Source organism: Sturnus vulgaris, chromosome 27 (assembly GCF_052056855.1).
Source record: "Sturnus vulgaris isolate bStuVul1 chromosome 27, bStuVul1.hap1, whole genome shotgun sequence".
Taxonomy (NCBI): Eukaryota; Metazoa; Chordata; class Aves; order Passeriformes; family Sturnidae; genus Sturnus; species Sturnus vulgaris.
In genome coordinates, this window is record NC_142269.1 from 3,305,722 (window position 1) to 3,330,277 (window position 24,556).

At 50.6% G+C, this 24,556-nt stretch overlaps 1 protein-coding gene across 1 annotated transcript; it reads left to right on the plus strand.

Moving 5' to 3' along the window:
* Positions 1-1,085: 1,085 nt before the first annotated feature.
* Positions 1,086-23,500, plus strand: ZNF652 (zinc finger protein 652). The gene is made up of 6 exons (XM_088179395.1): positions 1,086-1,265; positions 11,377-12,443; positions 16,157-16,304; positions 17,495-17,610; positions 18,574-18,718; positions 19,656-23,500. Exons 2-6 carry the CDS (start codon positions 11,571-11,573, stop codon positions 20,171-20,173), a joined length of 1,800 nt encoding a protein of 599 aa, XP_088035521.1. The 5' UTR covers positions 1,086-1,265; positions 11,377-11,570; the 3' UTR covers positions 20,174-23,500.
* The last annotated feature ends 1,056 nt before the right edge of the window (positions 23,501-24,556 follow it).

Here is a 24,556-nt window from a genome sequence, read left to right on the forward strand (position 1 = left end):
AAGCGGCTGCTGGGGTTTGGCACCGGGAGCGCCTGCGGTGGCTCTGAGGCCTCACCTGGCGCTGAGGGGCAGCTCCGTCCCCTCTGAGGGCAGGAGCCATCCCCGCCCGCCTCACCTGGCTGCGCTAATTAGCGCGGGCTCGCTAATTACCCGCGCGGAGCGACGGGGGGGCAGGCTGAGGGGGAGCCGGGGCGCCCCCCGCTCCACCACACCCCTTCACCCTCACACAACCCCGCTCCGCGCGTTAATTAGGGCACGGTCGCTAATTACCGGAGCGGGGCACCGAGCCCCCTTCACTCTCTCTCTCCCCCGCGCATGCGCACTCCCCCCGCCTCACCTGCGGCCCGCGCGCCGCCTCAGGTGCAGCGGCGGCGGCGGGAAAGGGGCGGGCGCGCGGGAACGGCGCCCCCCGGCGGCGCATGCGCACAGCGCCGCCTTCCCCCCCCACCAGCACCGCGGCCCGTGCGCGCTCCCGTGTGTGCGCCCCCGTTCTGGCCGTGCGCGCTCCCGCAACGCCCGCTCCCCCCTCTCTCTCTCTGTGCTTGTCACCCACACTCCCTCCCACCCCGCCGCCATCCGTGCGCGCTCCCGCACGCGCGCACTCGGCCTATGGGGTGTTTCCCCCCCTCATCCCTCCCCTCACAGCACGGTCCCGTTCCCTCCCCGCCTCCACGCGCGCTCCCGCACACGCGCACTCGCTCACTCACCCCCCCCCCCCGCCCCGTCCCTCCCGTTCAACCTCCCCGGCCGTTCAACCGCGGCCTCGGCCCGCGCGCGCTCCCGCCTGCCCCCCCTCCCACTCCCCGCCCGCGCGCGCTCCCGCCGCGCACCGGTCCGGGCACGGGGCGCGCCCCCGCCATCACCACACACACACACACACAGAGCACCGAGCCCCGCGCGCGCGCGCCCCCGCGAGGACCGGCGGCGGCTGCGGCGGCGGCGGCCACGTAGCGCTGCGGCGGCGGCGGCGGCGGCGGCCGAGGGGCAGCGGGAGCCGCGTCCGCTCGCCCGCCCGCCCGCGGCGGCGGCGGCGGCAGCGCCTGGGCCTGAGCGCCGGCCCCGGGCCGAGGCGGCGGCGGCGGCGGCCACTGGAGCGCGGGGGCCGAGCGGAGGGGCCGGAGGGAAGGCAGAGAGAGAGAGAGAGAGGGAGGGAGGGCCCCGGCCGCCCTGCCCTCCGCCCTCCGCCGCCGCGCCCGCCCGCGCCCCCCTCCCCGCGCCGCCCGGCATGGACGGCGGCGGGGGCGGCCCCGAGGGCACCGGCCTGGGTGAGTGCGGGGCCGCCCGCGCGGCCGCCGAGCCCCTTCCCCCTCTTTCCTTCCTTCCTTCCTTCCTTCCTTTCCCCCGGGCCTGGCGGCGCAGCCGAGCAGCGCTAGGCCCGGCCCGGCCCGGCGGTGGGCGGCGGGGGAAGCGGGGCACGGGCCCCGCACGGCCCGGAGGGGAGCGGGGGCACCGGGAGAGGAGGAGGAGGAGGAGGAGGAGGAGGGTGGGCAGGGATGGGGCCGGGGGCTCTGCCCGGGATCGGGGAGAGCTCCGCTGGGGTTGGGGGCTGTGCCCGGTACCGGGGGTTCTGCCTGGGACCGGAGGGTTTCCCCCGGGGTCCAGGGGTTCTGCCCCAGCTCGGGGGGCTCTGACCGGGGTCCGGGGGCTCGATCCGGGGGCTCTACCCGCGGTTGAAGGCTCTGCCCGGGGTTGGAGGCTCTGTCCGGGATCGGGGGCTCGGTCCGGGGGCTCTGTCCGGCACTGGATGCTCTTCCCGGGGTCCCGGGGCTCTCCCCGGGGTTGGATTCTCTCCCAGGGTTTGGATTCTCTCTCCGGGGTCCTGGGGCTCTCCCAGGGTTTGGATTTTCCCTGCGGGGTCCCGGGGTTGGATTCTCTCTCCGGGGTCCCAGTGTCGCCCTCCCCGCGGGTCGGGGGCTGTGTCACCTGCCTGGGGGAGGGCAGGTGAGTTCCCGGAGCAAACGCGGCATTCCTGCGGGGTTGGCATTGGGCTTGGGGTTTGGATCGCGTCCCCTCGGCCCCTGCCCTGTCCCGCTCGGTGTCACCGCTCGGCTTTGGGGGCCGCGTTGTCCCCGGGGCAGGTGAGGAAAGGCAGCGGTTCCCGGCTGTAAAAACCCCTGCGGGTTTCTCTCATCCTCGCCCTTTTTTTCCTTCAGGTGTTTCCCCCTTCCCTGCGCTCCCGGCTCGCGTGCGCCCCGGGGTTGGGATTTTTTGGGCGTGATTTTTGAACTTCGCGTGTCCCGGTGCAGCGACAGCGGCATCTCCTCGGGTTTGGCGGAATTACACCAAAACCTTGAATCGCGGGAGGGTTTGGTGGGGGCGAGGGAAGCGAGAAGGGCAGGAGGGATGTGAGGAACGAGAGATTTTTTATTCTCGGCTCGGATGGAGGTGAGGTTTGGGAAGCACCTGGGTTCTTCCCAGCTGGAAGTTTTTGTTCTGTTTCTCGCCGCTCTGCGCTAAAAAAAAAAAAAAAAATTGGATTTTTTTTTTTTAGATGGTTATGGAAGGGTTTGGAGTTGCTCAAGTGTGATTTTTAAAAGGGCTTTGTGTCTCTGATATCTGATAATTCCCCTGATGTTTATCAGATCTGATAATTCACCTCTGGTTTTACCTCTTCCGCCTCCTTACCTGTGCGCCAGGTGCGTTCCTCTGCTGCTTTTGTGGATTTTTAAATCAATCTCCCGCAGTCCTGGAGGGATGCAGAGCCCGCTGGAATTCCAGATGTGACCGCAAAATTTGGATTACAAACTCCCAGCGCGAGCCGGGACAGAAATGGGGAGAGCTTTTCCAGAGGCTGCCTGAAAGAAAAGTGCAAATTCATGAAGGCTTTTTTTGATTTTTCCAGCTAAGCTGTTGCGTTTCCTGGGCTGCCAGGGGGTTAAGGGCTGGTTTATAATTTTTATTTTCTGCAGGAGTGGGGATTTGGGGCCATCCCTGGGCGTTTTGTGGCTTGGGATTGTTGGGAATATTTGATGTGATTTGGAATATTTGATGTGATTTGGAATATTTGATGTGATTTGGAATATTTGATGTGATTTGGAATATTTGACGGGATTTGGAAGAGTGATCTGATCGGAACAGGCTTTGGCATTGGAGATTACTGTGAGTTTTTAATTGACTTTATTATCTAATAGTGATAAAGGGAACCTTTAATCGATGTTTTCAGAGGAAATCTTGCTGCAGGAAAGGTGGAAATTGGGATTAAATCATCCAAAAAGAGAAGATTTTGGGGTGCTGTGCTTTCCTCCTCTCCACCACGGAGTGCGGAGATTTTACCCCGAGAGCTGCAATTCCACCCAAAAATTGAGATTTTTAATCCATCCAAACACTTTTTTTTTTGGGAGCAGAGCAGGAAATTCCACGTGGGAACGCCTTGGGAAGGATTCCCAGAGCTGAGAGAGGATTTTTGCAGTAAACAGGAGGAGCAGGGACGTGCCCAGAGCACACCTGAGATGGCACAGGTGGATTTCAGGTGCTTACAAAACTCCTCTCCTCACTGACCTATTTATCTCTGCCTCTCTCAGTGCCAAAAAAAAAAAAAAAAAAAAAATTAAATTAAATTTATTCCTGGTTCCACAAAAAAAAAAATAGAGGCAGAACTGAAAGGCAGCTGAGGAGATTCTGTGAATAATTACAATATTAAAGTATTTTATAATATGTAATATCTATTATATATAGCATTATTTATAATATTAAATGTTAGATATTACATATTCACATTATTTAATGCATGCATTCTATATTATACAGTATCTATCCTGTACTTTATAACATATATGTTTTATATTTTATATGTTATGTTATATATAACATATAAAATCTTTTTTTTTTCTCCTGCTTCAGTTCCTCCTGCTCTGCTCTCTCCCTGCAAGGTCCAGGCCTCCTAAAAGCGAAATGAAGTCCATTTTTAAAGATAATTTTGCTTTTCAGAAATTCAGAAATTTCAAATTTACATTTTTCTCAGTCTGTGCCCTTTGCCCTTTCAGAATTTTGTGATGTGAATATTTGGAGGTTTCCCCCCCCCCCCACAAGAATTAGGGAAAAAAGTGGATTTTTTGGTGTTAATTTTATGGTTATGAAGTTTCACACTTGAAATATGAAAGCGGATCCAGGTGAGCTCCCCCTGCTCTGTCCTCAGCTCCCCTGGGGTTGAATTTTTTCCAGTGTTTTCCACCAAAATTTGGGATTTTTTTTTAACCCTTTCTTCCCTGAATCCCAACTGTAAACACAAGGCCTTAAAAGCCTTCCCAGCAGCTCCTGGATTGGAGCAAAATTCCAGGAATTTTTTGACCCCCAAGGGGTGTTTTGGGTGGGTTTGGTGCCTCAAAGAAGATTTCAATCAAAACCTGAATTTTTTTTAAAAAAAGCACCCCCATAAAAATGAGGTAAAGCCCATCCAGATTTGTGCTTTTTCCAGGATTTGGGAGCAGAATTCCCAAAAAAAAAAAAAAACCAAAAACCCAAACTCCCCAGTGCCCAACCTTTCAATTCCGTTTCTTTCCCAGGTGATTTTGGAAATTTGGAATTTTTGGCATTTTTCTGGAGGCTTTTGCTCCTCCCTCCCTGGGAGTGAAACCCTGGCAGCTCCAGGAGATTCCTGCCCTTCCCTCGGGAGCTTTCCCAGCACCTTCTGCTGGCCCTGCTCTCTTTGGAAATGGGATTTTCCCTCTTGGAAAGGGACTTTTTTTTTCCTTTGAAATAGGATTTTTTTTTCCCCTGGAAATGAGATTTTCCCTCTTGGAAAAGGCACTTTTTTTTCCATGGAAATGGGATTTTTCCCTCCTGGAAAAGGGACTTTTTTTTTTTTTCCTTGAAAATGGGAATTTTCCCTCGTGGAAATGGGAATTTTCCCTCTTGGAAATGGGATTTTCCCCTCTTGGAAAAGGTACTTTTTTTTCCCTTGGGAATGGGATTTTTTTCCCTCCTGGAAATGGGATTTTTTTAACTCCTGGAAAAGAGACTTTTTTTTTCCTTGGAAATGGGATTTTTTTCCCCCCCTGGAAAAGGGGAACCTTTCCCCCTGGCAATAGGATTTTTCTTCCTGAAATGGGATTTTTTCTTCCTGGAAAAAGGACTTTTTTTTTCCCCTGGAAATGGGATTTTTTCCCCCTCCTGGAAATGGGATTTATCTCCCATATTGAAATATTTTATTTTTTCCCTGGCAGTGGAACTTTTCCCCCTGGGAATTGGGGTTTTAGGGAGGCAGGGTGGTTTTGGGGCAGGATATTCACACTTCATTCACACCTCTGCATATCCAAAGGACACAGAGACACCTCCGGGGCCTCTCTGGGGACAAAAATGCTAATTTTGGGCAAAAGATCCTGATGGCAGATTTCCTTTTTGGGGCTTCCACCGTTCCTGGACCTTGGGGTCAGTGGTGTTTAATGGGAAGTGCCATAATTGAAATAAAATCTGAATAATCTTAGCTTTAATTTTCTTCGAGATACACCAGCAGAGAGGGATGAAAATAAGAGGTTTTAAAGGGAAAAAAAAGGAATTTTGGCACCTATTTGGATACTATTGTAAATTTAAAGGGTCAAAAGACCTTTTAATGTGGCCATAAAAAGCTTTTTTTTAAAATCTAAATATGATCAAATCATGATAAAAAAGCGATGAATGGGAACCACCTGGGGGTGTTGTGATCTTATTTTCAGGGTTGGTTTTTATTTTTTTTTTTTTGCATTAAAGGATGCGAGAATAGATTGGAATACCTGGAATTTCCTAATCCAGCCAGAGCTTTTTTAATTTTTAGATATTTCAGGTGGTGAGAAGGGCCTGGAGTTATGATTTGAGGGTAAAGAATTAAAAGTTATTTAAGTTTTTTTTTTTTCCTACTTCAAGAAAAACGTTGAGTTTGTGGCTACTGAATTCCAAACTCCTTTAGATTCAGTTTTTAAACCTCTCATTTACTGCAAAATCCGAGGGAATTTAATGCTGAATTCCCAAGTGGAAACCTCTGGAATGGATTTTTCATGGAGATAATGCTTGAAAAAAATCCAGGAATGGAAAGGCTTTGTGTCTCCCAAAAATCTGGATGCAGCCAGATCGTTCCTCTTGAAAAAAAAAAAAAAAAAAAGGGAAAAAGCCTGAGGGTTTTTCCTCATTTCTGTTGGACTGGCAGGATTTTATAGATACTTTTCTGGGATTTTTAATAGATGTTTTTTCTGCGATTTTTTTTTTTTAAAGATATTTTTCTGGAAATCTGATTTTCTGGGAGCCTATGGAACATTTAGAGGGAAATTCCCAGCTCCGGGCAGGGGGTGAAGAAAACTAAATTAAAAATAAATGTGCTGCCTGCTGAGTCAGCAAAATACCCACCCCGGGTTATTTTGGGAATGGCCAAAAAAAAAAAAAAAAAAAAAAAAAATTAAAAAAGCAGCGGGATGAGGTGGGAGCTGCATCCTCGGGCTGGAATTCCAGAATTTCCCGGATTTATCCCCTCTCCAGGCTCTTGTGTCTCTGCCAAGGCTCTCCTGGGACCTACCCTTGATTATTTTAGGAATGCCCAACAAAAAGCTGGGAAAAAAAAAAAAAAAAGGGGTCAGGTGAGGTGGGAACACAGCTCTGGAATTCCAGAGTTGCCAGGATTTATTTATCCCATCTCTTCCAGGGTTTTGTGTCCAGGCTCTCTGGAATTGATGGAAAAGCTGTTCCAGAGGGAATTCTGAATTCCCTGTTTTCCACAGGAATTGGGAATGCTGAATATTCCCAAATACCCCCCATTCCCAAATAGCAATGGGAATTCTCTTCCCTTTTTCCCTTTCAGGATTATGTTCCTGATGATTTGAGGTTTGGGAATGGGAATAGGAATAGAGTCGTTAGCAGCACTCAGCGCTTTGTTTTGCATTTATTTTGCATTTGTTTTGCATTTATTTTGCATTTCCATGGGCTCAGGCATCTCCAGCACTTCCCATGGAAATGCAAAATAAAAAAAAGAGTGAGGCTTTGGGAGATAAAACTTCCCCACTTAAAAACAGATTTTTCAGGGTTGTTTGCACCTAAAGCAGCCAGGACTGGAAAGTAAGGAATTGGGGGCTGAGAGAAATAATGGAAATAATTCCCTTCAGATGTGTTTTCCCACTGTTTGGGAATGGCTGGGCCTGTTCCAGGCACCTGTGCTTCCAGCTGGGAGAGTTTATTGAGCTTTTTTTATTGCAATATTGCAGGTTTATTGAGCTGTTTGTGGAGTCGTGGAATATCCTGCCAAAGGGATCCAGTCCAATTCCTGCACAGGACACCCCAAAAATGTCATTTTAGCCTCGCTTTGTGCTTTCCCGCTGCAATCCGTGGTTGTTTCTGCTGCTTCGCCCTCCACAATTCTCGTGACCCGGGGATTTCACGGAATTTCATTGGGAAAACATCCTCACATCCTCATCTTTTCCTCAAATCCTCAGCTTTTCCTGAAATTCTCCATTTCCCTCACACCCTCAGTCAGTTTTTCCTCATTTTTTTTCCTCACACCCTCAGCTTTTCCTGAAATCCTCAGTTCTCCTCAAACCCTCAGTCAACTTTTCCTTAAATTTTCCCTCACACCCTCAATTTTTCCTTACATTTTCCCTCACACCCTCCGTTTTTTTCTCATTTTTTTCCTCACACCCTCAGCTTTTCCTGAAATCCTCGGTTCTCCTCAAACCCTCAGTCAACTTTTCCTTAATTTTTCCCTCACACCTTCAGTTTTTTTCTCATTTTTTTCCTCACACCCTCAGCTTTTTGTGAAATCCTCAGTTCTCCTCATACCCTCAGTCAGCTTTTCCTTAAATTTTCCCTCACACCCTCAATTTTTCTCCATTTTCCTCACACCCTCAGTTGTCCTCAATTTCTTTTTCTCACACTCAGTTTTTCCTCACACCCTCAGTCAGTTTTTCCTCAATTTTTCCCTCGCACCTTTAACTTTTCCTCAATTTTTTCTTCGCACCCTCAGCTTTTCCTCGATTTTTTTTTTCTCACACCCTCAATTTTTCAATTTTTTCCTCACACCCTCAGCTTTTCCTGAAATCATCCATTTTTCCTCACATCCTCGGTCAGTTTTGCCTTCAATTTTCCCTCACACCTTCAATTTCTCCTTACATTTTCCCTCACATCCTCAGTTTTCCCTCCGTTTTTTCCCTCACACCCTCAGTCATTTTTTCCTCAGTTTTTCCTCAGCTTTTCCTCACACCGTCATTTTTCCTCGAACCCCGTTCCCCTCACATCCTCACCGTCTCCTGAAATCCACTTTTCCCTCAGTTTTTCCTCACTTTTCCCTCAGTTTTTCCTCACTTTTCCCTCTCTTTTTCTCCATTTTTTTTCCCTCCGTTTTTCGTTCGGGCCGGCCCCGCTCCCCCAGGCCGGGCCGAGGCCTCCCCAGCCGAGCCAAATCTCTTTATTTTTAGTGCCGATAACACCAAAAAATGCGGTTTTTCTTCAGAAGCTCGGTGTGAAGTTGCTCCCACACACTCACCAACTTCCTCCACCCACTCTTTTGTCTGCAAATTGTGCTTTTTTTTTTTTTTTTCCCCTTCAGAGTTCGAGCTTTTCATGCTTAGACTTTGCAAACCTTTGATTGCTCGGGTTCGTTCTGCAGATATTCCCCAGTTTTGGGGCTTGATAAGCATCAAAAATCTCTTTGAAACTCTTGTTTCCTTTTTACATCTTAATCGGGGCTTGCATCTCTCCTTTGGCAGCGTGACTGGAATTTGTTCTGTGGAAAAATCGGCCCTGAGAAAATTAAATTCACCTTTAAAATGACAAAAAGGGGTTTGGGTGTTTTGGGATTAAAAGCACCTAAACGCTGCTTTGGGATTAGAAATTTAAAAGGAGAAGGGGGAAAAGTGTTTTAAGAGCATTTTTAGGGCAGTAATTCAGAGCTGCTGTTCGTACTAAATGGCCAAGGAGGGGTTTGGTTTTTATTTAAATAATGGATTTGAAACTTGTGGGTCCCTCGAGGGTGGCAGTGAAAGGTTAAAGCCATTGATGCTGCAGATTGAAGTGGTTTTTGGAGCAAAGAGCTTTGATAATTCAGAATAAACCCCACTGTGAGCTTGATTTGAGGTGGTACCTGTTGATAAAAACCGGTTTTTTACACATAGCATCCCTTCTGTAAGCAGAGGTGAAAATATTGGCAGGAATTTTTTTTGCCATAAAAAGAGGGGTAGAAAGTGAAATTTCCTTTTCCTGGCAAGTTTTGTGCTTTCCTGGCTCAGTAAAATTCCTGATTCCCTCCTGAAGCTTCCTAGAGATGCTTAATATGATGAGGAAATAATCAGATATTTTCTACATGGAACAAGGAATTTTCTGAGCTCCTGAATAATTCATCCCCGGCTTCCTGGGTGTAGAATTGGGAATTCCAGCTGGCCCAAACCAGTTTATTTTATATTTTTTTCCATCTGGATGTGAGTTTTGACTACAAGCCAGTGTTATCAGCCCATCTCCTGGGATTTCCTGCCTCGAATTTGGGATTTGAGGCTGGAGCAGTGGGAACGAGCCCTGCAGTCACCACCAGGCACCTTCAAGGATGCTCTAGAATAATTTGGAAACCCTCAAAAAAGAATTCAAAATAAAAGAATAAAAAATAACTACAAAAAAACCCCTCAAAAAAAACAATGTGGAGAAGTGCTCAAGAAGTTTAATTAAGTTTTAATGAAGTTCATAATCAAACTGGTTATTCTGCCTTCCTCTCCCCAGCATGGCACTTCACGAAGATTCTCTTTATTGTAATTAATAATTAATATTAATGATTCGGGCACCGGTTGGTTCATCTCCTGTCCAGTTAAAACTCACTGCGAGGAGGGGAAAATTCTGTTGGGACAGAAATGATGATGCAGGAATGTGTGGGGGAGAGGAGGATTGGGTGGGATATTGGGGAGGGATTCCTGGCCGGGATGGAATTCCCGGGGAAGCCGCGGCTGCTCCATCCCTGGAAGTGTCCCCGGCCAGGCTGGAGCACTCTGGGTGTCCCTGGATGGGATTTTTTTTGTCATTCCCATCCCATTCTGGGGTATCTCTGTCCTTCCCTGCACCCTCTGATGCCAGGTTTAACTCAGGAATTCCCAGGCTCTTCCTGATGGGATCGGCCCAGCCCAAAACCTTGAGCTTGCCTTTGCCATCCCGAGCTCCCGAATTGGAATTTTTTAATTTTTTTTTTTTTTCCCGGTGGGGAAAAAAAAAAAAAAAAAAAAAAAAAGGAGAAAAGTGGGGGATTGATTGCTTTGTGTCCATGAGGGACCACGTGGCGCTTCCTGCAGGAGGAAGTGGCAGCGTCCCGGGCAAATTCCAGCCTGGAAAACCAGCGGGGGAAATGTGGATGGGCAAAGCGATACTGTGCGGAGGGGATTAAGGGAGAGAGACAAAGGGAGAATTCCTCCAGTCCCTGGAATTCCGGGATCTCTCTGGGGTGTTCCCGGCCGGGTTCAGGGCTGCAAGGTGAGAATGGCTCCCGCTGTTGGAATGTGGCTCTGGAATTGGTGAGGGTGGGTTTGGGGGGTTTTGGGGTGGGTTTGGGGGCCACCAGCGCTCCCACAAACCCGCGAGGAGCTGCTGGGGGTGCTCTGCGGTGGGTGGAGAGTATCCCTCGATGGGATTTCCACACCTTGGGAATCTGCTGCTGGGAATTCTCCTGATCCTCGCTGTTTGTGGGGGCCATCGGTGCTCCCAAAAATCCAGGAGAAGCAGCTGTGGCCCAGTGTGGAGGCGGCTGAAGGTGACGTGTTGTAGATGGAGAGTATCCCTTGATTGGATTTCCATACCTTGGGAATTCTCCTGGTATTTGTGGAGCCATCAGTGCTCCCAAATATCCAGGAGAAGCAGCTGTGGCCCAGAGGTGATTCTGTGGTGGCTGGAGAGCATCCCTTGCCTGGATTTCCATTCCCTGGAAATTCTCCTGATCCCTGATACTTGTGGGGCCATCAGTGCTCCCGAAAATCCGGGAAAAATAATTGTGGTGATGGGTTGTGGCTGGAGAGCATCCCTTGCCTGGATTTCCATTCCCTGGAAATCTGCTGCTGGGAATTCTCCTGGTATTTGTGGAGCCATCAGTGCTCCCAAAAATCCATGAGAAACGGTTGTAGTGATCTCTGATGGATGGAGAAAATCCCTTGCCTGGATTTCCCTTCCCTGGGAGTTCTCCTGATCCCTGATACTTGTGGGGCCATCGGTGCTCCCAAAAATCCGGGAAAAATAATTGTGGTGATGGGTTGTGGATGGAGAGCATCCCTTGCCTGGATTTCCGTTCCCTGGGAGTTCTGATCCCTGATATTTATCCCTCCCTTTCCCAACCCCACCCAGCCTCACTCAGCTCCTACTGAACGCACCCCTGGGCCCCCAAAAATCACCCGAGCCCCCCACCTGACCCCTCTCTCTCTCTCTCTCTCTCTCTCTCTCCCTGCCCGTTGTCTCTTACAGATAAAATGCTCGAGGGCTCCTCTTGCTGCCGAAGCTCCCTCCCCGCCCTGCCCCTGCCGTGATCCCGAGCCTCGCCCCAGCCCAGCCAGGACCCCCCCGACCCCGCCGGGCTCCCATGGAAGAGGCGCCGGGCCGGAGCAGCCCCCCCGAGCCGCAGCCCCGCGGGACGGAGGGCGCCCCATGAGCCCCCCAAGATGAGCCAGGCAGCCAAGGGCGAGCCCCCGCCCGGGGCCGGCATGGCACAGGAGGGGCCGCCCGCCTTCTACCCCGGCCAGGAGCTCGACCTGTCCACCAAGGTGTACAAGAGGGAGTCAGGGAGCCCCTTCTCGGTGCTGGTGGACAGCAAAGTGAGCAAAGGGCACCTCCACGAGAGGGAGGAGCAGCCGTTTTTCAGGGAGAGCAGAGCGGTAGGAGAGGTCCGGGCTGTGAAAGAAGACAGGGAAAACTCTGACGACTCTGAGGAGGAGGAGGAGGAAGAGGAGGAAGATGAAGTGACTTACAAAAGGGAGCAGATTATAGTGGAGGTAAACCTTAACAACCAAACCTTAAATGTGTCCAAAGGGGAGAAGGGTGTCCCCTCCCAATCCAAAGAGACCGCTGTCCTTAAGAGCAGCAGCGAGGAAGAGGAGGAGGGCGACAGTGGGGAAGAGGCCACGGAAGACAGTAACGATTACGAGGAGAACGAGAGGCAGAAGAAAAAGGAGAAGAGAGTGGAGAAGGTGAGCGTGGGCCAGAGGAGAAGCAGGAGAGCCGCCTCTGCCGCGGCCGCCGCCGCCTCCCCGGCGCCCAGAGCCACGCGCGGCCGCAGGAAAAGCTCCGAGCCCCCCAAGCGGAAAAAGAAAACCGCAAAGGAGCCCAAGGCGGCCGTGCAGAAATCCAAGTGTGAGGAGAAGGAGACTCTGACCTGTGAGAAGTGCCCCAGGGTGTTCAACACGCGCTGGTACCTGGAGAAGCACATGAACGTCACCCACAGGCGGATGCAGATCTGCGACAAATGCGGGAAGAAGTTTGTGCTAGAGAGTGAGCTGTCCCTGCACCAGCAAACTGACTGTGAAAAAAACATCCAGGTAGGTCTGCTCGCCTGCTCGCCAGGTCCCCACACCTCCTGGCGTGCCCTGGATCCGGCTGGTGGACGCTTCACAGGGGAGAAATTTTAAAAAAAAATCTCATTTTGTACGGCCCCGGGGCGTGGGCTCTGCCTTGTCCCGCGTTTTGGGGTCTCTCGCTCCGGGGAATGAGTGCTCAGCTGCTCTGAGCAGTTACTCCAGGAGTAAACTGTGAGTTGGGAGCACAGAGCTCCTTTAGCAGGGTCAGAACCAGGAGTAACTGGTCCCAAAAATCGGAATTTCTGTGGTAAATCCTGCTCCTCTTCCTGCTGAGCACCCGCAGCTCTCACTGAGGTGGCAATTCCGGAGGTTTCTGTGAAACCTCACAGCGTGGCCAGGGCAAACAGAACTCCAGGAATTCCCTGGAATGGGGAATCTCTGACATCCCAGAGATGCAGCAGTGGAGTCAGGAGCTGAGCTGGGCTTAAAATGGGATTTAAACCCCACTGAGAGCACAGGGAATTCCCGGAGTGTTTCTGGAATTGAGCACCTGCACCTTTTCCCCGGCAGGAAACACCAGCAAAGCTCCTTGAAGACACAAAAATCTCATTTCTTTTTTTTTTTTTTTTTTTTTTTTCTCTGATTTTCCCCAGCCATGGGAATAGCAGCTCTGCCCTGCTGGGGAATTTTGGGATCTGTGGGAAGAGCTCCAGATTTTCTGCTCCCTCTTGGTTTTTTTTTTTTTTTTTCAGCTCTGTGCCAGGAAATTGGGGAGCTGCTCCTTTTTCTGACACCCCAAACCTGCTTTTTTTTTTTTTGGCCTGTTTTTCACCCGTTTCCTCCTGAAATCCTCCCAGCAGCAGCAGTTCCAGTCGGATTTTTGGGCAGCTGGAATTTGGGGTTTTTTTTTGTGTGAGAGTTTGAGCACAATAATTGAACATTTTTTTCATTGTTTGTTTGCTTTCAATGCTGGGCTGGGTTGATCCTCAGCTCCTGCTGTGGGGGAGAAGTGGAATATTTATTGCAGTTTCTCTTTTCCAAGCTCTGTGTAACTCCAGGCTGGGGTTTTTTTTTGTTGTTGTTTTTGGGTTTTTTTTCCCTTATGTTTCAGCTCAAGGAAGGATTTATTATTATAAATTGAATTTTTGCAGCTTTTGAAAGAAATATTTTAAAAGTTCAGTGCAGCAGGGAACGTTTAAATGGGAATTTAAGAGATGCTCCAGCGTGCAGGGAGGTTCATTCACAGCATAAAAATTGAAGCAGGAATTTAAAAATAAAGGAATTAAGGCAGGAATTGAAATTTAAAATGAAAATGTAAAAATATTTTGAACACATAAAATGGAGAAATATCCTGTATCCTTCCACACACGTGGCCAAAAGTGATAAGAAAAGGAGAAATTATAGAAATTATGGTTTAAATCCAGGGGAAAACGATCCAGAAACTTCCCAGTGCCAGCAGCACTGAGTCACCTTCAAGCCCTCAATATCCAAGATTAAACCCAGCAATTCTTGTTCTGTCCTGACCTTTGGGATGTGTTTTTATTCCAATTGCCAGCAGGATTGAGGGAAAATTAAAATTTTCCTTTAATTCGGGGTTAAACGTGTCAAGGGGGAGCTTTTTCCTGCAATAAAAATGGTTTAATGTTGGATTGAAATGCAAACCGAGGCTGGCTCCTCCCAGGTTTTCATGCTGGGGATGGAATAAATCTGGTTTTTTTTTTCCAGGGCATTTCTTCTTTTTCATCCGTCACAATCAGCACCTTCACCCAATTTCTGTCGTCTCTGTGTGGTTCCTCTCAGTTTTAATCTTTAATTCTGTTGTAGATTTGTCCCCTCCAGGGGCTCTTTTCACTGTAAATCCCAGGATTTGGGATTTCTTCACTCTCCAGGAGTTTTGTTTTTTTTTTGTTTTTTTTTCCTCCCTCCCAAGAGGGGAATCCCAGCTGTGGGGGCAGAGAATTCCCAAACCTGCCGAGATTCCAGCAGGAGAAGAAACAGAATCCCAGAGCAGCAGGATTGATTAATCCATTAATTAATCAGCACCCAGCCCTTGAGACTGATGGGGAAAGGGGTGGGGATCGATGGGCTGGGAGTGGAGACATCCCAAAAACCCCAAACTTCCCAAAAAAAACCCCCCAAAAAACCCCAAAGAAGGCACAATTCCTGCCTGTGCCCTGCGAGGTGAAGATGATTCGGTTCCCTCACGCTCCAGGATTTCCAGCTGGAATTCCCACCTCGGACAGGGATTTTTTTAAAATGAAGTTTTTTAGGAAGAGCTGCCTGAAATCCTCGGGGGGGGGGGGGGGGTTGAATTCCTGGACGTTCCACGGGAGTTTTGGGAAGGAATTCCGGAATTTTGGACCTCCAGTGGTGCCTTTAGTGAGTGAGGAGAACACAGGAAGAGGAGCTGGGGCCTGGATTTGCTCCAGGAGCTGATCCTGGAGTGTCCAGAGGGATCAGAGCTGCTTTCCATGGGGATCCAGAGGGATGGAGCTGCTTTCCATGGGGATCCAGAGGATCAGAGCTGCTTTCCATGGGGATCCAGAGGGATGGAGCTGCTTTCCATGGAGATCCAGAGGGATGGAGCTGCTTTCCATGGAGATCCAGAGGGATGGAGCTGCTTTCCATGGAGATCCAGAGGGATCAGAGCTGCTTTCCATGGAGATCCAGAGGGATCAGAGCTGCTTTCCATGGGGATCCAGAGGGATCAGAGCTGCTTTCCATGGAGATCCAGAGGGATGGAGCTGCTTTCCATGGGGATCCAGAGGATCAGAGCTGCTTTCCATGGAGATCCAGCAGGATGGGAGAGCCTGGACTGGCCACACCTGGATTTGGGGGGGCAGGAAGGGCTGGATGGGGTTTTGGGAATTTAATGGTGTCAGCCTCCTCCAGCTCTGTTGGGTTCTTCCCTCTCCAGGAGTTTGGATTTTCCCTTTCCAGGTGTTCAGATTCCTGTCTCTCCAAGGGTTTGGATCCTTCTCACTCAAAATGTTTGGATCCTTTCTGCTCCAAGGGTTCAGATTTTTTCTGCACCGTGTATTTGGATTCTTCCCTCTCAACGAGTTTGGATCCTTCCCACTGAAAATGTTTGGATTTTCCCACTCCAGGGGTTTGGATTTTTGCATTCCAAGGCTCTGGATCCTTCCCTCTCCAAGGATTTGGATCCTTCCTTCTCCAAGAGTTTAGATTTTCTCACTCCAAGAGTTTGGATCCTTCCCTCTCCAAGGGTTTGGATTCTTTGCCTTCCAAGAGTTTGGATCCTTCCTTCTCCAGGGGTTTGGATTTTCCCTCTCCAAGAGTTTGGATCCTTCCTTCTCCAAGAATTTAGATTTTCTCACTCCAAGAGTTTGGATCCTTCCCTCTCCAAGGGTTTGGATCTTCCTTCTCCAAGAGTTTGGATTTTCCCTCTCCAAGGGTTTGGATTTTCCCTCTCCAAGAGTTTAGATTTTCTCACTCCAAGAGTTTGGATCCTTCCTTCTCCAGGGGTTTGGATTTTTCCTCTCCAAGGGTTTGAATTCTTTCCCTGTCCAAGGGTTTGTGTTATGGGTCTGTCCCTGTGCAGCTCCCGTGCTGTTGGATTTTGGGGGATCAGGAGGCGCCGGAGCCTCCCCTCCTCTCTAAATCCCCAAATTCTCATTCTCGGGCACCTTTGGGACCTTTTTAAACCAAACCCCAGCTTAACCCCCTAGGCCAGGCCTAACCCCAGTCCCCTCTGTGCTCTGTGTCCACCCCAGTGCGTGTCCTGCAACAAATCCTTCAAGAAGCTCTGGTCCCTCCACGAGCACATCAAGATCGTGCACGGCTACGCCGAGAAGAAATTCTCGTGTGAGATCTGCGAGAAGAAGTTCTACACCATGGCCCACGTGCGGAAACACATGGTTGGTGAGTCCTGGACGAGGCCTGGGGGGTTAAAATGGTCAGGGGGGATTAAAATGGTCAGGGGGGGTTAAAATGGTCAGGGGGCGTTACTGTCAGGGGGAGTTAAAATTATCTGGGGGAGTTGAAATGGTCAGGATCAGTTTAAATGATCAGGGGAAATTAAAATAGTCAGGAGGGTTAAAGTCAGGGGGAGTTAAAATGGTCGAGGGGGTTAAAATTATCTGGGGGAGTTAAAATTATCTGTGGGGTTAAAATGGTCAGGGGGGTTAATATCAGGGGGAGTTAAAATTATATGGGGGAGTTGAAATGGTCAGGGGCAGTTTAAATGATCAGGGGAAATTAAAATGGTCAGGAGGGTTAAAGTCAGGGGGAGTTGAAATGGTCAGAGAGAGTTAAAATTATCTGGGGGAGTTAAAATGGTCAGGGGGAGTTGAAATGGTCAGAGAGAGTTAAAGTCAGGGGGAGTTAAAATTATATAAAATTTATTATATAAATTAATGTGGTCAGGGGTATTAAAATGGTCAGGGGTGTTAAAATGTTCAGGGTCAGTTGAAATGGTCATGGGAAGTTAAAATGATCAGGAGAAATTAAAATGGTCAGAAGGAATTAAAATTATCAGGGGGAGTTAAAATGGCCAGGGGGTTTAAACTCGGGGGGGTTAAAATGGTCAGGGGGAGTTGAAATGGTCAGGGGAAATTAAAATTATCTGGGGGAGTTAAAATGGTCAGTATTGGGTGGGATTTGGGATGGAGCTCCCAGAAAAGCTTTTTTTTTTCCGGGGAATTTCTGCTTTTTCACCCTTCACAATCAGCAGCTTCACTGAATTTCTGTCCTCACCTGAAACTCCTCCGTGTGCTTCCCGTCAGTATTTTAATCCTTAATTCAATTAATTCCATCCCTGCCAGCGCCCAAGGCTGGGCTGGAGCAGGCTGGGATAGCTGGGAATGGACCTTTAAGGCCCTTCCAAGCCCAAAATTTTGGAATTCCATGAGACCCAACCAATCCAGGTGGAGTTCATCCCTGGAGCAGTGCTCACCAGCCACCCCCAGCAACCATTTCCCTGGCTGGAATTTTTTGGGAATGCTTTTCCCAAGCCCCATTTTCCCTGGATTTGCCCTCTGTGATCCCTTTTTTTGTTGTTTTTTTGGTTTTTTTTGTTTTTTTTTTGTTTTTTTTTTTCCCCCGTGTTGCAGCCCACACCAAGGACATGCCCTTCACCTGCGAGACCTGCGGCAAGTCCTTCAAGCGCAGCATGTCCCTCAAGGTGCACTCCCTGCAGCACTCGGGGGAAAAACCCTTCAGGTGTGAGGTGAGGCAGCTCCCCAGGGCTGGATCCGTGGGGAAAAATCCATGGGAATCATCCATGGGAAGCGGGAGTGGGGTGGGAATTAAGAGAGATTCCCAATTCCAGCTTCCAGGGATCCTCGGGGATCTCTGGAGGGACTGAGGGGTTAAATCCATGGGGTTAAATCCATGGGGTTAAATCCATGGGGTAAATCCATGGGGTAAATCCGTGGGAATGCTCCTGGGAGGTGGGAATGGCCTGGGATGAGATGGGAATTAAAGGCAATTCCATCAAAGTTTGGGAAATTTGAATCACCAAGTGCTGATCCCAGCACAGGTTCCTCCTCAAGGATCTCTGGAGGGACTGAGGGGTTAAATCCATGGGGTAAATCCATGGGGTTAAATCCATGGGGTAAATCCATGGGGTTAAATCCATGGGGTAAATCCATGGGAATGCTCCCAGGGGGTGGGAATGGGATTGGATGGGGTGGGAATTAAGGGCAGTTCTATAAAAATTTGGGGAAGGGCCGCGAGGAGCTGGTTTGGAGGGAGGCGGGGTCCTCTAGTGGAGAGAGAGAGGGGCTGAGCTCCACCCCCACAGAAACCCTTTTTTCCTGCAAAAATCCCATCCCTGACAGGCTCTTCCCACCTCATTCCAGCTTTTCACACCCAATTCCAGCTTTTCACACCCAATTTAGGCTTTTCCCACCCAACTCCATCTTCTTTCCCCACCCAATTCCAGCTTCTTTCCCCACCCGATTCCATCTTCTTTTCCCACCTAATTCCAGCTTTTCCCCCACCCAATTCCAGCTTTTCTCACCCAATTCCAGCCTCCTGATCCAGACCTTTATCCCCTTATCAGTAAACCAATAAAACCCTTTTTTCTGGTGAGGTGTTGTCGCCCAACCCTCCCCTCCCAACCCTTCCAGGGCTCCCTCCCGTCTTCCCAAATGCCCCAAATTCCCATTTTTTTTTTTTTTCTCCCCAGAACTGCGACGAGAGGTTCCAGTACAAGTACCAGCTGCGTTCCCACATGAGCATCCACATCGGGCACAAGCAGTTCATGTGCCAGTGGTGTGGCAAGGACTTCAACATGAAGCAGTATTTCGATGAGCACATGAAAACCCACACTGGTGAGGGCTGGGGGGGAGCAGATTCCCCTGGAATTCCCTCGGGGTTTGGGGTTTTCCAGCTGGGAAAATGGCCTGGGAGAGAGAGAGGGGGTCGTTCCTTGCCTCTGGTGTAAAAATCTTCACTGGGATTCCCCCGTGGGGGAAATGGGGGTTGGGAATTATTTCCTGGGTGTTTTTGGGAGCCCTTAACTGGAGCCTTTTGGTCCCAAATCCCGAGGAGAGCCAGGATTTCCTAAATACCCATTGATCCCCAAAGGCAGTGAGTGGTGTTTCCCCTTGGATCAGGAGAGTTTTCCAGGGGTTCTCTCAGAGATGCAGGGATTTTTCCAGGGATTCCCTATGGATCAGAAGATTTTCTAGGGGCTCCCTATGGATGAGAGGACTTTTCCAGAGGTTCCCCATGGATCAGAGGAATTTTGCTGGGTGTTTCCCCAGGGATGAGGAGATTTTTCCAGTGGTTCCCCATGGATCAGGGGAGTTTTCCAGGGCTTCTCCATGGACCAGGGTCTCTTGACAGCTCCTTTTCCCGTGTCTCTGCGCAGGAGAGAAGCCCTTTACCCCCGAGGGGAGCCAGGATTTCAAAGTCTTTTGTCCCCAAGCCCCGTTTGTTCCCTGAGAACGGCTGTTGCGATGCCGGGTGATTTCCCAGGGATGAGGGGATTTTTCCAGGAGTTCTCCGTGGATCAGGATATTCCCAGGGTGTCTGACAGCTCCTTTTCCCGTGTCTCTGCCCAGGAGAGAAGCCCTTTACCCCCGAGGGGAGCCAGGATTTCTGTGGGTGCTCTCGCAGGAATCAGGGGACTTTTCCAGGGGTTCTCTCAGAGAAGCAGGGATTTTTCCAGGGTCTCTATGGACCACAAGATTTTCCAGAGTTCCCCATGGATCGGGGGAGCTTTCCAGGGTGTCTGACAGCCTCTTTTCCCGTGTCTCTGCCCAGGAGAGAAGCCTTTCATCTGCGAGATCTGCGGCAAGAGCTTCACCAGCCGGCCCAACATGAAGCGGCACCGGCGGACGCACACGGGCGAGAAGCCGTACCCGTGCGACGTCTGCGGCCAGCGCTTCCGCTTCTCCAACATGCTCAAGGCCCACAAGGAGAAATGTTTCCGTGTCACCAGCCCCGGCACCAGCCCCGGCACCGCCGGCACCGCCTCCCTGCTGCCCGGCCCCTGCCCGGCCCCTCCTGCCGCGGGCAGCGCGCTGGGGCTGGGCCCGGCCGTGCCCTCCCGGCCCGTCCCTCACCCCTACGGCCCCCTGGCCCTGCAGCCCCACGGCCACCACCCCCAACACGGCCACCACCCCCAGCACCTGCCCGTGCCCCCCGTGCCGCACCTGCCCCCGCCGCCCGCCCTGTTCAAGAGCGAGCCCCTGAACCACCGCGGGCACGGCCACGGGCACGGCGGCACCGAGGGCTTCCTGCGGCACCTGGACAAGGGCGGCCCCGCACAGCCCCACTGACACGGGCTGCGATCCAGGTTTGGGGTCTCGGATCCGGGATGGGGCGTCTGGGCTGGGATCTGGGCTGGGATGGAGCCCCGGAACCGCCGCGGGCACGGGCACGGCCGTGGTGGCAGCCATGGCTTCCGTGTGGCACCTGGACAAGGCACAGCCTGGCACAGCCACACCGACACGGGCTGGGATCCACGTCTGGCATCTCGGATCCAGGATTGGGGGGATTTGGGGTGGGATTGAGCCCCTGAAGCGCTGTGGGCACGGGCACGGCCGTGGTGGCAGCCGTGGCACCTGGACATGGCACAGCCACGCTGACACGGGCTGGGGTCTGGGATCCAGGGCTGGGATCCAGGGCTGGGATCCAGGTTTGGGATCCAGGTTTGGGATCTGGGATGGCACCCGGACCCTGAACCACAGCAAGGGCTTCCTGTGGCACCTGGACAAGGCCAGGCCAGCACAGCCACACTGACACGGGCTGGGATGGGATCCGGGGCTGGGATTTGGGGTCTGGAATTGGGATCCAGGTCTAGGGTGGGATCTGGATTTGGGATCCAGGTTTGGGATTCTGTATCTGGGGTCTGGGATCCAGGATCCAGCTTTGGGATCTGGATCTGGGATCTGCCCTCCTACCACCCCCACACCGCATTTGGGATCCAGGTCTGGGATCCAGGATCCCCCTTTGGGGTCCCACCTGGGTCTGCTCGGGGCTTGGGATCCAATTTTGGGATCCAGGATCCCCCTTTGGGGTCCCACCTGGGTCTGCTCGGGGTTTGGGATCCAATTTTGGGATCCAGGATCCCCCTTTGGGGTCCCACCTGGGTCTGCTCTCCCCTCTGCTGGGCCGAGCCCTGCCCCAAACCCCCCCCACCCCCCCTGCCCAGGACCCCCCCCAGGACTGAACTCCCCCAAATTTTGTGTTTTCCCAGTGACTTTTCTAAACCCCAGCTCCCGAGACTGGTGGGATTTTCTAATTTCATATCAGCTGACGAGGTTTGCTTGGCTTTTATATCCCGGCCCCCTCCTCAAAGAGGAGGCGAGCACGGGGCTCTTTGTACTAATGGGAAAGGCTGTGAGTTAATTAATACAGAGCATTAATGATCACTGTGTACGTAATGATTCCTTTCAGCACCCCCGAGCTCGGAGCATTCATCCAGAAAAGGAAAAAAAAGAAAAAAAGAAAAAAAAAAAAAAAAAAAAAGGATAAAAAAAAGAAAGAAAAAAAATTTCCCCTTCCCGTTGTTTTTGTGTAGCTCTCCTAACACACTTCTTTATTTTACTACAGAAATTATTTTAGAGGTTTTTTGTATAGATCCTATTTAGTAGAGTCTGTTTCTAAAACAAAACAAAACAACAAAAAAAAAAACCACCCAAAAAAACTGATGATGATGATAATAATAATAATAATAATTGTATTTCCATAAACGGTGTAATTTTTTCAGTGTAGCTGCACCTCTGTTGTACAATAGAGAAATTTTTATAATCAGCCCAAATGTGATTCCTCAAAGATGCTTTTCCCAAATTCCCCGACCCCACAACTCCAAGGTGCTTCGGAGAAGAGAGGAAAAAAAAAAACCCCGAGGTCTCTGGAAAAATCAGTGGCAATTTCTGGATTTAATTTATTTTTTAGGCCTTTTTTTTTGGTTGTTATTTTTGGTTTTTTGTTTTTGTTTTTTTTTTTTTAACTTTATTTCCCTTTTTTCCCGGTTTCTCTTCAGCTGTTGGGGGTCAGATATTCCTGCTGGATGTGGATTCAGGGAATTTTATTGGGATGGGTTTGGGGAAGGGAGATTTTTGTCCTGGGAAATTTGGGAATGGGAAGTGCAGGGAAAAGCAGGATCTGCCAGCAGGGGGAAGCGAAGGGTCCGAGCCAGGCGAGGATTGGATTTGGGGCAGGATTTTGGTGGCTTTCCGTGGGATTGGGGAATTTCGGGATGAATCCAGTGCTGCTCTCGGGATTTAGGGAATTCCTGGGAATGGGGAATGCAGCGGGATCAGAGAATTTTTGGAATTCCCGGGAGCAGGAAATGCAGTGGGATCAAGAATTGGAAATTCCTGGGAATGGGGATCAAGGACAGGGAATTCCTGGAGAGGGGAATGCAGCGGGATCAGGGAATTCCCGAAATTCCTGGAGAGGGGAATGCAGCAGGATCAGGGAATTCCCGGAATTCCTGGAGAGGGGAATGCAGCGGGATCAGGGAATTCCCGAAATTCCTGGAGAGGGGAATGCAGCGGGATCAGGGAATTCCCGAAATTCCTGGAGAGGGGAATGCAGCGGGATCAGGGAATTCCAGGAGCTCCTGCCCGGTTTTTGGGACAGGGAGATTTTGGGATGCAGCTGCTCCACAGCCCTGGGTGTTCCCGGGCAGCTCCATCCCAGGAATCCGGGATGGTTTTTAGGGACAGAGTTGGGGATTTTGGGGAAGCTGGGGCTGTTCCCGTGGGAATTCCCCCATTCCAAGGACTGGGATTCCGTGGGGATCCCTTGGAACCCCCAGGTTGGATTTTCTCCTCCCTGGATCCAGGAATTCTCTCCCCTCTGGAGCAGTGCCTGGGAATTCCCTTTTTTTTTTTTTTTTTTTTTTTTTTTCCCCGGGAATTCCTCCTCTGGTGCCGCTTTTCCCACCCCAATCCCACCAAACTCCACATCCACAGATCCCCAGGGGGGAATTCTGGCCTGGTCCTGGTTTTTGGGATTCATTTTTAGCCAGAAAAGGCAAAATTCTCCCCCAGGACAAAGCTGGGCTGGGAAAACCTCTGGAATTTGCTCCTCCCTGGATGATTTCCCAGCGTTTTCCTCATCCTGGATTTGGGTTTTCCATAACTTTGGGAACTTCGGGGCCGTTTTGGGCCCCAAAATCTCCGTTTTGGCTGAGCTGAAAGCCCCTCCTGATGAAAGAAATGACTTTTAAAAACCATTTCCTCCAGAATATTTCAATCCCCCTTCTTTCCTCCTGGCAGGAAAAATTCCAATCCTGAATTCCCAACCCTTGCAATTCCCTGGAATTCTCTGCATTCCACCCCTGCAGCCTCCAGTGGTGCCACAATTTCCTGCTCAGCCCTGGGATAATCTGATTTTTGAACGCTGAAAAAAAAAAAACCCAACAATTTTTCAATCCATGATTTGTATTCCAGGTTTTACCGAGCGTTTTTTTGTTTTTTTTTTTTTCCTTCTCAATAAATTCTCCAGGATTCCAGGCTGCTCTTCCAAGAATTCCAGAATCTGGGATGTTTTTTTTTTTTTTTTCCTGTTCTTCAGCTCCGCTCTGTATCGGATCATTCTGAGAATTTATGAACTTCCTTTCTGTGGAAGAAGATTAAAAATTCCAACCCCTCTTCCCGGTCTGGCCGTGATGTGAGATGCTGGGAGGGCGGGGTGGGATTTATTCCGGAAAAAAAAAAAAAAGAAAAAAAAAAAGAAAAAGAAAAAGATGGAAAAATGGGAAAATTTGGTTTTAAAGCGCAGGGAATTCAAGGCTGGGATTTGCTGTGGGTTTTCAACAGCTCGATTGCCATTTTTGGAGGCTTTTCCCCACTGTATTGATCACGGAATTTTTATCCAGCCACCGGGAATGTGATGCTCTAACAGAAATCCCGGATTTTGGGGTAGTTTTGGTGGAGGCAGGAGGGGAGTGACTGCACCTGGAATTTCCCCTTGGGAATTCTCATTTCCCTCAGAACTCCCCCAAAACCCGGAGGGCTCCGGGGGCTCTGATCCCACGGGATTCCCAAATTTTGGGAATGCTGCAGGAGCGGAGGGAGCCGCGGGGACAGCGCCGGGGCTGCCGCGATCCCAAAATCCAGGACAAGCGTGGATCTGCGGGAATTCCAGGGGTCGGGAAGAGGCTCCCGTGGGGATTCAGGAGCTGCCAGGAGCTCTGTCCTCGCCTGCTCCCCGGGGCTCCGCAGTGGAAAATCACCGGGAGCGTCCGCGCCAAAATCCCGGCGCTGGGATGGATTTGAGATGGTCCGGGATGAGTCAGGGACGATCCCGGGATGATCCCGGGATGATCCCGGGTGGTCTTTGCCCCGCTGGATCCCGGTGGGGAGGGGGGCAGGAGCCCGTGGGGAATTCGCCCTTTGGAATCTCCCGCTCGGAGCGCGGCTGGAGCGGCTCCAGAGGCCGGGAATGCCCGGGGGGAAACGGGAGCGAATCCCAGAGCCGGAGTGTCCCGGGCTGGGGACGGGATAAAAGACTTCCCTAAAACAATTCCCTAAAACAATCCCCTGAAGCAGTTCCCTGAATCAATTCCCTAAAACAATTCCCTAAAACAATTCCCTGAAATAATCCCTTGAATCAGTTCCCTAAAACAATTTCCTGAATCAATTCCCTAAAAAACAATTTCCTGAATCAATTCCCTAAAACAATTCCCTACAAGAATTCCCTGATCC